Genomic DNA, 12,495 nt, shown 5'->3' with positions numbered 1-12,495 from the left:
TTGTAGGATTGTAAAATAGTGCTTGCTCTTTGGAAACAGTCTGACAGTTTCTCAAAATATTAAACATGGAATTACCATAGGCTCAACAATTTCACTCCTAGGTGTAACTCTAAGAGAAATTAAAACTTATGTCCACAAAAACCCTCACACAAATGTCTACAGTGTTAATAGTCATAATAGTCAAAATGTGGAAATACTCCAAATGACCATCAGCTGATGAATGAATAAATTAAAATGGTATATTCATGCAATGGAGTATTACTCAGCAGTAAAAAGGAATGAAGTACCAGTATGTGTTACAGCGTGGGTAAACCTTGAAAGTATGCTAAGTGAAGAAGCAAGACACAGAAGGCCACATGTATGATTCCATTTATATGAAATGTCTAGAATAGACAAATCCATAGAGATAAACAGTAGATTAGTGGTTGTCACCTTCTAGGGGAGGAAGAGTGGAGAGAGGCTACCTGTGGGCTTCTTTCTATAACTAGATAGGGTTGATGGTCATATAGCTCTAGGAAAAATATACATGGTCGCTGACTTACAATTTTTTGACTTTATGATGGTGTGAAAAAATATATATACGATCTATATTCAGTAGAAACCATACTTTGAACACTGAATTTTGACCAGACCAGCGTATGTGGTATGATACTCACGTGGTGCTGGGTAGTGAGTGGTACCAAGCTTCAGCTCCTGGTCAGCCATGCGATCACGAGGGTGAACAAGCGCATGCTTACAGCTATTCTGAACCCATACAACCATTCTATTTTTCACTTTCAGTACAGTTGTTAGTAAATTATAAGAGAAAATCAACACTTTATTATTAAATAGGCTTTGGGTTAGATAGTGTGAGTGTTTTAAAGCGCATTCAGGTTGGCTGGGCTAAGCTAGGATGTCTGGTAGGTTAGGTGTGTTAAATGCGTTCTTAACGTCAGGTATTTTCCACTTAGGATGAGTTTATTGGAACATAACCCCATCGTAAGTTGAGAAAGATCTGTGCTAAAAACTACTGAACTGTACACTTTAAAAGGTGATTTTGATGATGTTTCAATTATACCTCAGTAAAGCTGTTATAAAACAAATATCCCATTGTTCTATTATCAGTAAGCTTTTGGTGGGAGGAAGGATGAGATAAAGGTTTCAGAAACCCAAATGTAATGAATTAAACTTAAATGTAATGAAGTATAGATGGAAAGCATAAATTCTTAAATTTTTAAAATTAAGATGAAACAGAAGGATACTGAGTACTGAATTTGGTGCTGTGTTTGGGGATTCAAACAATTTAATTAAAACTTTCTGCCTCAAAAGAGAATTAGGCTGGAGGGAGGTGACATATCCGTAAGAAGCAAAATTTTAAGAGGGAGTCTATGATTCAGTGCCATGTGGTAGGACAGAAAATACACACAAGGATTTAGAGAAGGGAAGAATCCCTGTGGGAGAGCAGAAGGTGAAGCTTGACAGGTAGAGCTTGAATAGGCTCAGAACTGTGGCCCGGGCCCCCCGTAAGGAGAGGGCACCATAAATTTGGAGCCAGCAACACATCTGGGGTTTAAAGGGTAGTGACCTGGACAGATGTATAGGGATGTGATGCAAATGCATGTATCAGCCCAAAGAGATCGTTAGAACCGTGTTCTGAGATGCTTGACGTGGCTCCGGGGTTCAGATGTTCATGGAAGTACAGCTTGAGGGCAGGGGGACCGGGTTGTTCTGGTCTTAGGCGTCGGTAGACAAAGAGCCACACTTAGCTGGTGGCAAAGGGCACAGAAAAAGGATAGTTATGGGGGGCGGGGGGAGTCGGTGTTCTCCAGGCCCCAGTGTCACAGCAGCCGCAGAGCAGAGGTGTTAAAATGGGGGGTGGGGACAGGGACCACGAGAGTAGCGTTTGAGGTATGGAGTAAGTTAAACATGGCACCTGAGGCACAGTGCTTCCTTTGGTAATTGAATCGTGAGCTCTTCACAGTGAGGATTCCTGATTGACTCTGGTTTGTTATCCTCTTTCAATCTTTTTTTTTTTTTTTTTTAAAGATGCTGATTTTTATTTATTTATTTATTTATTTATTTTTGGCTGTGTTGGGTCTTCGTTTCTGCGCGAGGGCTTTCTCTAGTTGTGGCAAGCGGGGGCCACTCTTCATCGCGGTGCGCAGGCCTCTCACTGTCGCGACCTCTCTCGTTGCGGAGCACAGGCTCCAGACGCGCAGGCTCAGTAGTTGTGGCTCACGGGCCTAGCTGCTCCGCGGCATGTGGGATCTTCCCAGACCAGGGCTCGAACCCGTGTCCCCTGCATTAGCAGGCAGATTCTCAACCACTGTGCCACCAGGGAAGCCCTCCTCTTTCAATCTTAATGCTCACTGTGGAATCTCTTATGTTGGTCCCTTTTAGGCAGCCCAGCAAATCATTGAACTTCAGGAAGCCGCTCAAATTAACGCAGGCTTACAGCCCACCAACCTGGGAAGGAACAACAGCCTGCATGACATGAAGACAGTGGTGAAGACCTGGAGGAACCGGCTGCCCATCGTGTCTGACGATTTGTCCCACTGGAGCAGCGTCTTCATGTGGCGGCAGCATCATTACCAGGGTAAACCTACCTGGTCCGGCATGCATTCATCATGTAATTTTCCAGACACCCCACTGTTCTGGTTTCATGTCTTGGTTGTGTTTTGTTTTTTGTTTTTTTTTTTCTTTTACCGGATTTTCTCTTTTTTTGGCATGGTAGATGGTGGTTGTTATGACAGGGTAAAGGTGAAGGCTGTGAAAGATGGGAAGAATTTCCCCTACCTGTTCCCTTTTTCCAGCTAGAACAGACGTGCTGCTGGACACTGTTGCACCGGGGGCACAGGCCAGTGGGGTCACAGCCTGGGTTGTGGCCCGCTTTGTTTTGAAGCCCCCTGAGGAAGAGCTGCGCTCAGGTGGCAGCGTGTAGCCTCTTTCACCTTCCCTGGTCCCCTCTGCTCTTCCCCTCAACCTGCCAGGCATCTGTTTGTTCAGAGCGACCTTCGTGGTTTAGTTAGCCAAGACGGTAACACCCAACTCAAGACTTAGAGCTTCTTAGATCTTCCTTTTGATACAGAATACAAGGAAAAGTAATGAGGGTTTATCACAGAGCTTCCCATTGCATAAGCCATGTGTGTTTGTTTTTCATTTTTTATTTAAGCCTTATTGTGGAACACTTTGAAAAATGTTTGACATGGACTGAAAACTCATTTCTTTGCTCTCTAGCTATTGTAACGGCCTATGAGAATAGTTCTCAGCATGACCCAAGTTCAAACAATGCTATGCTTGGGGTTCACGCATCGGCTTCAGCAATCATCCAGTATGGAAAAATTGCCCGAAAACAGGGACTGGTCAATGTAGCTCTGGATATATTAAGTCGTATTCATACTATTCCAACCGTCCCTATCGTGGATTGCTTCCAGAAGATTCGGCAGCAAGTCAAATGCTACCTGCAACTGGCAGGCGTCATGGGGAAGAACGAGTGTATGCAGGTAGAGTGCCAGCCGGACCCCATGCCCGCCCGCCCGCGCCCAGGAGGTCTGGGGAGGAATGAAGGGTCCATGTGGAAACGCCTGGTTCAGACAACAGGGAAAGAGGCTAGAACTTTACAAACACAGCTCTGGTCTCGGGGAACAGTCCTGCCCAAACAAGAAAGGGACAGGCAGCCGCTTGAGTATTTGAGTGAATTACATGTGATGGTCTCTCTTCTACTTGGTTAACGTAGTTAAGGAAAGAACATTAAAAACTGCAGAACTATGAGGGTATATGGTAGATTTGGGCTATGTTCAGAGGAATATTAATAAAAAACAATGAAACTGACTAGCTATGGTGAAGCTTTGGAGAAAATAATACCATTAAGGTGTCTAGAACTGAATTTGCATTTAGTGATTGAGTTTAAAAACTACTTGTTAGTCAGCAAATATTCATGGTGGGCAAGCCTGTTGTCAATTTAAAGTATATTTGTCAATGACCTTTCGACTTGCTGTATAGATCAATATTTTAATGAGGTTTTTATATTATTGTCTAGAAAATTCAAGAACTTTTTTTCTGTTTTTAATAAACAGGGCCTTGAAGTTATTGAGTCTACAAACTTAAAATACTTCACAAAAGAGATGACGGCTGAATTTTATGCGCTGAAGGGAATGTTCTTGGCGCAGATCAACAAGTATGTATGTTACGTAGGTGGAGGATAAGAGACAGACTCATCAGATTATCTAAATAGTTATTTATAACTTGAAGCCCACGTGAAGATCAAGCTAGAAACTGACATGGCTTAGTGACAGTTGTCAGGGAGGACATTTCAAATATTGCACCTCTAGGAAGGTAATAACTTGCAGCAAATTGACGGGCCAGCTCAAGTGTAGTACTTAAAAAACTTTTTAAACATGAATTGCTTGAACAGAGAACTGCTGATAACATGGATTCATTGCCCCCGTTTCTCAGCATGCCATTTTGGAGCAGAGTTGATTCCTTTCTTTTTTTAATAAATTTATTTTATTTCATTTATTTTGGGCTGCGTTGGGTCTTTGTTGCTGTGTGCGGGTTTTTCTCTATTTGCGGCAAGCGGGGGCTACTTTTCATTGTGGTGCATGGGCTTCTCATTGTGGTGGCCTCTCTTGTTGCACAGCACAGGCTCTAGGTGCACAGACATGTGGGATCCCCCCGGACCAGGGCTCAAACCTGTGTCCCCTGCATTGGCAGGCGGGTTCCTAACCACTGCGCCACCAGGGAAGCCCCCAGAGTTGATTGCTTTTATGGAGATGATTCTTGCTTTAGAGCGGGGGTCAGTCAACTGGAAAACAGTATGGCAGGTCCTCAAAAAACTAAACAAAAAAATTATCATATGGCCCAGCAACTGCACTCCTAGGTATTTTCCCAAAAGTGTTGAAAACAGGAACTCAAGCGGGTAGTTGTTCATGAAGGCTCACAGCAGCACTGTTTACTATGGTCAGAATATCGAAACAACTCAAGTGAATGGATAAACAAGATGTGGTGTATACAGACATTGGAATAGTATTCAGCCTAAAGAGGAGTGAAGTGTTAACATGTACTATAGCGTGGATGAACCTCAAAAACACAATGCTGATTGAAAGAATCCAGACAAAAAATTACAATGTATGATTCCATTAATAAGAAATGTGCAGAGTAGTTAAATCCATAGAGACAGAAAGCAGGTCAGTGGTCACCAGGGCTGGAGGTTGGGGGAATGGAGAGTGACTGCTTCATGGGTCAGGGTTTTCTGGGGTGATGAAAATGTTTGTGGCCTACATAGAGGTGGCAGTTGCACAACATTTTAAAGGTACCAAATGCCATGGAACTATTCACTTTAAAATGGTTGATTTTATATTAAATGATGTTCACCTAAAAAAATTTGTTTTGATTTTGTGTCTTCACAGGTCTGAGGAAGCAAACAAAGCCTTTTCTGCAGCTGTGCAGATGCACGATGTGCTGGTGAAAGCTTGGGCCATGTGGGGCGATTACCTGGAAAACATCTTTGTGAAGGAGCGGCAGCTGCATCTTGGAGTGTCTGCCATTACCTGTTACCTGCATGCGTGCCGGCATCAGAATGAGAGCAAATCAAGAAAATACTTAGCCAAGGTGAGACTGAAAGAATTAGCTTTGACCAAAGACCACCCAGTAAGTAGCCTTTAAGTTTAGATGAAAATTCAGCGACTTACTGATCTGTGCTGGGCATGAGGCATTTCTTCATGCCTTACCTCTCATTTCCCTTCACCTTTTGAAGTATAGTCCACAGTTCTACTTCAAGCTGAAAAATGGAGGCCTGGACATACCTGGAGTCAAAGGACTTCTAAGCAGCAAAACTGAGCCTAGAGTCTGGGTCTTAGGACTCAAGTCCAGTGTTTGCTGTGGGACCTCACATTGGACAAAGATTCCTGCAGACTGCTGAGGGGTCTGCCCAGAGAGCTTACCTGCTAGACACCTGTTAGATTCTGATCTCTCACCTGCAGGGACCGTGCACACAGTCACGGAGCCGGTCAGCTCTAGTCACAGGTGACGTTGAATCCCCTGGTTTCTGCACACACTGCAGGGTGAGGTCGCAGTCACCTGCATTGTCATCCGCGGGGCCCCCAGTACAGTGCCGGGCACAAGGCCGGTATTGACCTGGGCCCAACGGGGGGCCGCTTGAGCCCAAGTGTCCTCCGCAGTATTGAGCCTTCTCAGCCCTCCCGGGAAACGCATCAATACAACCCAGACTCCATTCTTGCAGAAACTTAAGAATAAGTTCTGCTTTTCTGTTTTGTCCATTAAAGGTTAGGAGTTTTTAGAATTCCTTGATTTAACATCAAAATTTGGATTGAACATCAGCACCTAGTAGTTAAAGCCGACTATAGAAACAAACTGACTGTAGTCATACCAAGAAACCACCTCACTGTCTTGACTCCAGCTTTGCTTATTTTTAGATGTAATTGTTTCAGACGTCCCTGGACACCAGGCTGCCAGCACGGGGCCTACCTGATACTAGGGTGGTTGTCACCTGAGATCTTTAGCAGAAGCCCATTTTGTTCTGGGGAGATTGCAGGTGTGGAGTAGCAGGCTGAAACCCCTTGGGGTCACACTGGCCACCACTAGCCAGCCGATTGGGTCAGTTACTAGTGGGCATTAAAGCTAAATCTGGATGAAAGCTATGTGTAAATTTTCAGTTTTATTTATAAGATTTACGTTTAGGTTTAGCAATATTGTTGGGCCTTTTATAGATATTTTCCCGCAATGCCAGTGAAGTTACTCTATATGGTATTTTAATGTGGGGGGAAAGGTCACTTGATCAGAGCCTTAGAATTTTCATTCAACTCTAGAATTTTCCCTTCTGTCTTAGGTGCTGTGGCTCTTGAGTTTTGACGATGACAAAAACACTTTGGCAGATGCCGTCGACAAGTACTGCATCGGTGTGCCGCCCATCCAGTGGCTGGCCTGGATCCCACAGCTGCTCACCTGTCTGGTTGGCTCAGAGGGAAAGCTGCTTTTGAACCTGATTAGCCAGGTGGGAATAGCAAGGCATCTTTGATCACAAAAAAATTGTCTTCATTTCACATCCTTTTTTTTTCCAGGAAGGAAATGCTCATGCTCAAAGAGAGATGGGAAGATGTACACAATTAGATATCACTTGATATAAAGCACAATTGAAAGTGATTGAAGAGTATATCAGGGTTGGCATGGAATAATCTGCTAGAGTTACAGTATTAAAATGGTCATTTCTTTCCTTGAACGTGTTGCCACATAAGATACACGTAAAATAAACATTCTCTTAAAATGCAAGGTCACTAGTGAGGACTCACAGTTACCCACGGTGAGTGTGTGTCTGGTTGATACTTCACGGCTGACATCCCATCGTGTGCCAGTCGCTCTTCAGAGCTTCCCTTCGGAAGAACACTCAGCCCAGTTGTGGTGTTGATTGCCCTCTGTACAGTTAGTTGTTCAGCCGCAGCTGCCGAGGCTGCAAGTTGTGTGCACTGGGTGGGCTTGGGGAGTCGGACAGACTGGGGCCCGGGGTCCTGTAGAAGGGCTTTCATGACCCTTATTTGAGAGTGGCTCCAGATTGTCCCTCTCCTGCAAAAAGACCGAGAGGGGAAGGGCCTGAACAATAAAGATTTGGATACAGTCGGTCTGGGATAGAGTGCCTTTGACTGTGCTGCTGCTTATAAAATTACAGAGTCATATATATAATTTTTCACATGTGAACAGCGTCATAACCAAGCATTTGGGGACATGCTACTTGTTCATCGTTCTGTCTGTTCTTCACATGTGGTGCATCATCTACACGGTACCCAGAAGTGGTTTTATTTTTCCCTTGAGAGCTTGCAGCTGTGTTCCTGGGTACTGACTGGTATTTCGCTTGGAGTTGATCTGTCAAGGTGTAGGTTCCCTTTATTTGGTATCGTCATTCATTGAATGTCTCTTAATGTACGTTAGCCAGCCACCCTGTGGCAGAGCTGGGTGATATCTGCTCAGCCCTTTTGAAGGAGCCATGTAACCCCAATTTGGTAAAACCGGCATGTCTTACCTTAAAGAGAAAAAGTTCAGTCTCCTCCTTCCTGCAGTTTTGCAGAGTGAAGTTACTCGCTAGTGAGCCTTGTTGTCAGTTAGCTAGAATCAGCTCACAGTTCCCGCTGAATAAAGACTGGTGTCATTTTGTGTTTTCCTGTCATTGGCCCGAGTGAGATCCAGGGACTTGAGTGTTTGTCATCCTCATATTAACTGAATCAAATGAAAGTGTGGTTTCCCTCTGTCATCAGTAGTCTTGGGGCAGAACTGATGAAATACACCATGTTGCTCTTTCTTGGATCTTTTAAAGCTAAACTAGATGTTTGACTTGCTGTTTAATCCGACCTCATGTGTATTAGGTCGGTGGTGTGGCCAAGTGCAGGCCAGCGTCCCACTCATGATTAACTGTCTCGGAGCAGGTTGGACGAGTGTATCCCCAAGCCGTCTACTTTCCCATCCGGACCCTGTACCTGACCCTGAAGATAGAACAGCGGGAGCGCTACAAGAGCGGTACGTCTCCGGGGGGTGCAGCGGCCAGGCCCCCACTGCCGCGGACACATGCTCGCTTGCAGCTCCTTTCCAGCATGTGGGCCGGTCTTGTGTTTAGTCCCTGAGAGGACACTGGGTCTGGAAGATAAAACCTGATCTCCCAGTGAAGTTTCTGGTTTTCCTTCGCCGCAGTGTAATAGGGTATTCATCTACCTGAGTGATTCGATCCCTAAGTAGAAAAAAAATACATGAAATTTTTAGGTACAGATAATTATAAAGCTGAACTTGCCCCATTAGTTATAAATGCATCCTGGTAAACAGTGTAAACGTCAGTTACGGTGTTATAAGGAATATCTTCAGCTGTCAGGGGAATCAGCATAGAAATCAATCTCACCAAATGTGAAAACGTACTCAAAATAGAGGTTTTTAATCTATATTGAATAGCTCTGGTGTGTAAAGAAGTAATTTAATGGTTTCAGTTACCCACTAAGCATGGTGCTTTGTAAACACCATGTTTACTTGCTTCACCACGTTTTTAATATGTAGACATTTATGCTGCGGGGCCAGAGTCTTTCTAGGAAGGTGACTCCACCCACTGGACGGTGGCAGCATCTCCTGGTCCTGCGCGGGGTGGGTGAGGACCGCACAGCGTGTTAGCTCCAACCTCCTGGGTACCTGGGTAGATTCATGTTTTGGTCATTCGAAAGTTAAGATTTTTTTATTCTAAGAGAGATGAAGCTAAAAAAATGAGCAAAGGGGGTTCTACAACGTATTTCTTTTTTCTTTTTTTAAAAATATATTTATTTATTTATTTTTGGCTGCATTGGGACTTCATTGCTACGCGCGGGCCTTCTCTAGTTGCGGCGAGCGGGGGCTACTCTTCTTTGCAGTGTGCAGTCTTCTCATTGCGGTGCTTCTCTTGTTGCAGAGCACGGGCTCTAGGCGTGCAGGCTTCAGTAGTTGTGGCACACAGGCTCAGTAGTTGTGGCTCGCGGTCTCTAGAGCACAGGCTCAGTAGTTGTGGCGCACGGGCTCCGCGGCATGTGGGATCTTCCCGCGGCATGTGGGATCTTCCCGGACCAGGGCTCAAACGCGTGTCCTCTGCATTGGCAGGTGGATTCTTAACCACTGCGCCACCAGGAAAGTCCCTACAACATATTTCTTATATAGCGAGTGACTGTATTTTTCAAAGATGTCATTTTATACATGTGGTTTGGCTTACCTAGATGAAAACATGTAGGCTGACTTGTTAACTACTTCTAGATTCTCTGAGCTGTAATACAAGGAGTGAATTTTGAAATGTTCTGCCAGACATTTAAAAAAATGTTCAAACTTCCACTGAAGTTAGAAAGTCCAGTGAAGCCTGCACACCCTCACCCAGACCCACCAGTTACGTGCTGCCATACCTGCTTTCTCTCTCAACACATACGCCTTCTGGAACCACTGGAAGCCCAGTTGTAGGGGCCGTGCCCTCCTCAGCGCCCTCTCCTTAGAGCCAGGGCGCCTCCCACACAGCCCCTGGGAAGCGCCCCGGGATGTGTCCCACGCCGGCAGGAACCAGCGTTCCTTTGGCCGGTGGGTCCTTAGAGCACCGACTCTCCCATCGGTCAGTTTGGCGCTGACATTGGCGTTGTGTGTGTTGCTCTCAGATTCTGGACAGCAGCAGCCAAGTTCAGTGGGTAACCAGTCCCATTCTGCATCAGATCCAGGGCCCATAAGAGCCACGGCCCCCATGTGGCGCTGCAGCCGAATCATGCACATGCAGCGGGAGCTGCACCCGACCCTGCTGTCTTCCCTGGAAGGCATCGTCGATCAGATGGTCTGGTTCCGGGAAAACTGGCACGAGGAGGTATGTGATGTGGTCTCGGGGGTGCTGGCATCCTGCGGAGGGGATGGATCATTTGGAATGCTTTCATGGCCGTGTTCTCTTGAGACTCCCTGCCTGGTTGTGTGTATGTTTGTTGGATTGAACGGTGGAACAGCAGATACTTAATGTCTGCACGCTAGTGCTGCCTTAATATTGGAAGTAGAAGACTTCAAAAGAAGATGAGATTGAGAAAGCCATTTCTGGCCTTAAAATGCTTATTTTGTTCACGTGTATGAGCTTAATCACTGAAATGCCACCACTGACCAGGGAGCCGCGGTGGTGTGGGCAGGGGTCACTCACCGGCCACTCGTCTCCAGGAGCTGGGAGCTGGTTCTCAGGCCACAACCTTAGTGGCGGTGATAGAATACTCAGCCGTTGTTGCCCAGATATTTGTCTGGTTGGCCACGAGGCCTCTCGTTAGGACTGTGTTATTTTGTGTGTGTGCAGAGTACACTGAAGTGATCTGAAAATAGGTTTTTTTCCTTGGTTGCTCAACAGAAAGGTATGTGTATGATGCAAAAAGTGGGGTCTTGGGTCTTTTTTTTTTTAATGTTCAGGACAGTTGCTTCTCATTGTTAAGAACACAGCTCATGGCATGAGTGTCCGGGCGGCCCCCCGGTTCCGCACAGTCTGGTGCTGACGCCTGCTGTGCGCCAGGTGTCGGTGGTGGGGCCGGGTGGGCGGGGCAGGTGCTTTTTGGTTGGTGGGTGGGTTGCTTGAATGGAGAGCTCTGTTGTGCGAGCTGCCTCGGGTCTCTTTCCCCCAGGTTCTCAGGCAGCTCCAGCAGGGCCTGGCAAAGTGCTACTCTGTCGCATTTGAGAAAAGCGGAGCAGTGTCGGATGCCAAGATTACTCCCCATACTCTCAACTTCGTCAAGAAGCTGGTGAGCACGTTCGGGGTGGGCCTGGAGAACGTGTCCAACGTCTCGACCATGTTCTCCAGCGCGGCCTCCGAGTCCCTGGCCCGGCGCGCACAGGCCACCGCGCAGGACCCTGTCTTCCAGAAGCTGAAGGGCCAGTTCACAACCGGTGAGTCCTGATCCAAGGGAGCTCCCACTCAGCGTTTTTCCTCGGTCTTAACATCTAAGTTAACCACATCCGTTCGTTTTCATGAGCACAGTACCGGGCGAGCTGGTTAGACTGTGTTTAAAATACAGACTGGATCACAAGGAAACTGACGTTCCCCGCCTGGGGCTGCATGTCCTTCCCTCCGGTGAAAGGTCGAGGTTTCAGGGCCAGAGCACCGGGCTCCCCGTCAGGTTAGACACAGGGTTTTAGGACAGACCTGCTTCTGCTCCCCCGTCCCTCCTTCTGCTTGGTTTTCATGGGAAAACGCAACAGGGTAAGGTGAGGCAGTAAGACCCAACGGTGCAGGGCCCGAGGTGACAGGTAAGGTTCAGGCCTGTAGTGGATTCTGGTGGCAAGATGAAAAGGAGGTTGTGTTTCTAATCCTGTCCCCAGTTCAGGTTCACGCATTTCCCTAGACCCACAGGAGCCCCACCTCTTTCTGCATGATCTGAGGTGAGCGGTCCGGTCTCCCTCAGCCCAAATCCTCATCTGTCGTAGGGACCCTCATCCCCCCAGTGTACGCACAGGCACGGCTGCATCCTCTGGAGCTCGTGCTTGTGTGGTCTGTCATCCTCTGAAAAAGGAAGAGTCTGAGATGAAAGTTTGATGGAAGCCATCATGTGTTACTTCAAAGAAGTGATATTTAGTGTATCTTTATCTTAAAATGTCCAGATCATTAAATCAAATGTGGTCTGAAATAGAGAATTAGAAGTGGAACAAGTCATCCGGATTCTGATGTGAAAAAAATGACAGACACTGAAACTTGAAAGAAGGACAGCTATGAGGGTCTGACCCACCACAACGTGTAGCGAGTTTCAGATACTTAAATCAAGAGCTGTCCAGCGCCTCTCGTCACGTGCCCCCAGGGAGGACCGTCTCTGGGTTTAGCGCTGGGTTCTGGTCTAGAGAGTGGAGGAGAGTTGTTCCTCCATCTCCAGCAACATTGCATGCATTGGCTGCTAGCTCCAAGTCTGTAAGGAGGTAGAAGGAGGTTCAAAACAGTACATTAAATTTATCCCAGAGGAGACTTATTTACAAGCAAAAACTTATACCCGAGTGTTGATAGCCACTTTATTTGTA

At 46.4% G+C, this 12,495-nt stretch overlaps 1 protein-coding gene across 16 annotated transcripts in view; it reads left to right on the top strand.

The window, feature by feature from the left end:
- The window catches only part of TRRAP (transformation/transcription domain associated protein), a 120,210-nt gene that overhangs the window by 82,251 nt on the left and 25,464 nt on the right, over positions 1-12,495 (top strand). For 10 of the 16 annotated variants that reach the window (XR_014235851.1, XM_082360873.1, XM_082360866.1 and 7 more), the window contains 8 exons: positions 2,380-2,608; positions 3,217-3,482; positions 4,056-4,156; positions 5,388-5,589; positions 6,827-6,991; positions 8,412-8,502; positions 10,131-10,330; positions 11,115-11,376. Coding sequence is in view for 15 of the 16 variants with exons in the window: in XM_082360873.1 (XP_082216999.1) it covers positions 2,380-2,608; positions 3,217-3,482; positions 4,056-4,156; positions 5,388-5,589; positions 6,827-6,991; positions 8,412-8,502; positions 10,131-10,330; positions 11,115-11,376 (1,516 nt within the window). In the remaining variant the exon portion in view is untranslated. The remainder of the gene's footprint in view (positions 1-2,379; positions 2,609-3,216; positions 3,483-4,055; positions 4,157-5,387; positions 5,590-6,826; positions 6,992-8,411; positions 8,503-10,130; positions 10,331-11,114; positions 11,377-12,495) is intronic. The other 6 variants (XM_082360868.1, XM_082360863.1, XM_082360876.1 and 3 more) reach the window with 3 other exon arrangements.

The sequence above is a fragment of the Balaenoptera borealis genome (genome assembly GCF_965194805.1).
Source record: "Balaenoptera borealis genome assembly, chromosome: 16".
Lineage (NCBI taxonomy): Eukaryota > Metazoa > Chordata > Mammalia > Artiodactyla > Balaenopteridae > Balaenoptera > Balaenoptera borealis.
Note: the sequence above shows the minus strand (reverse complement) of the source record. Positions and strands in the feature narration are given on the sequence as shown.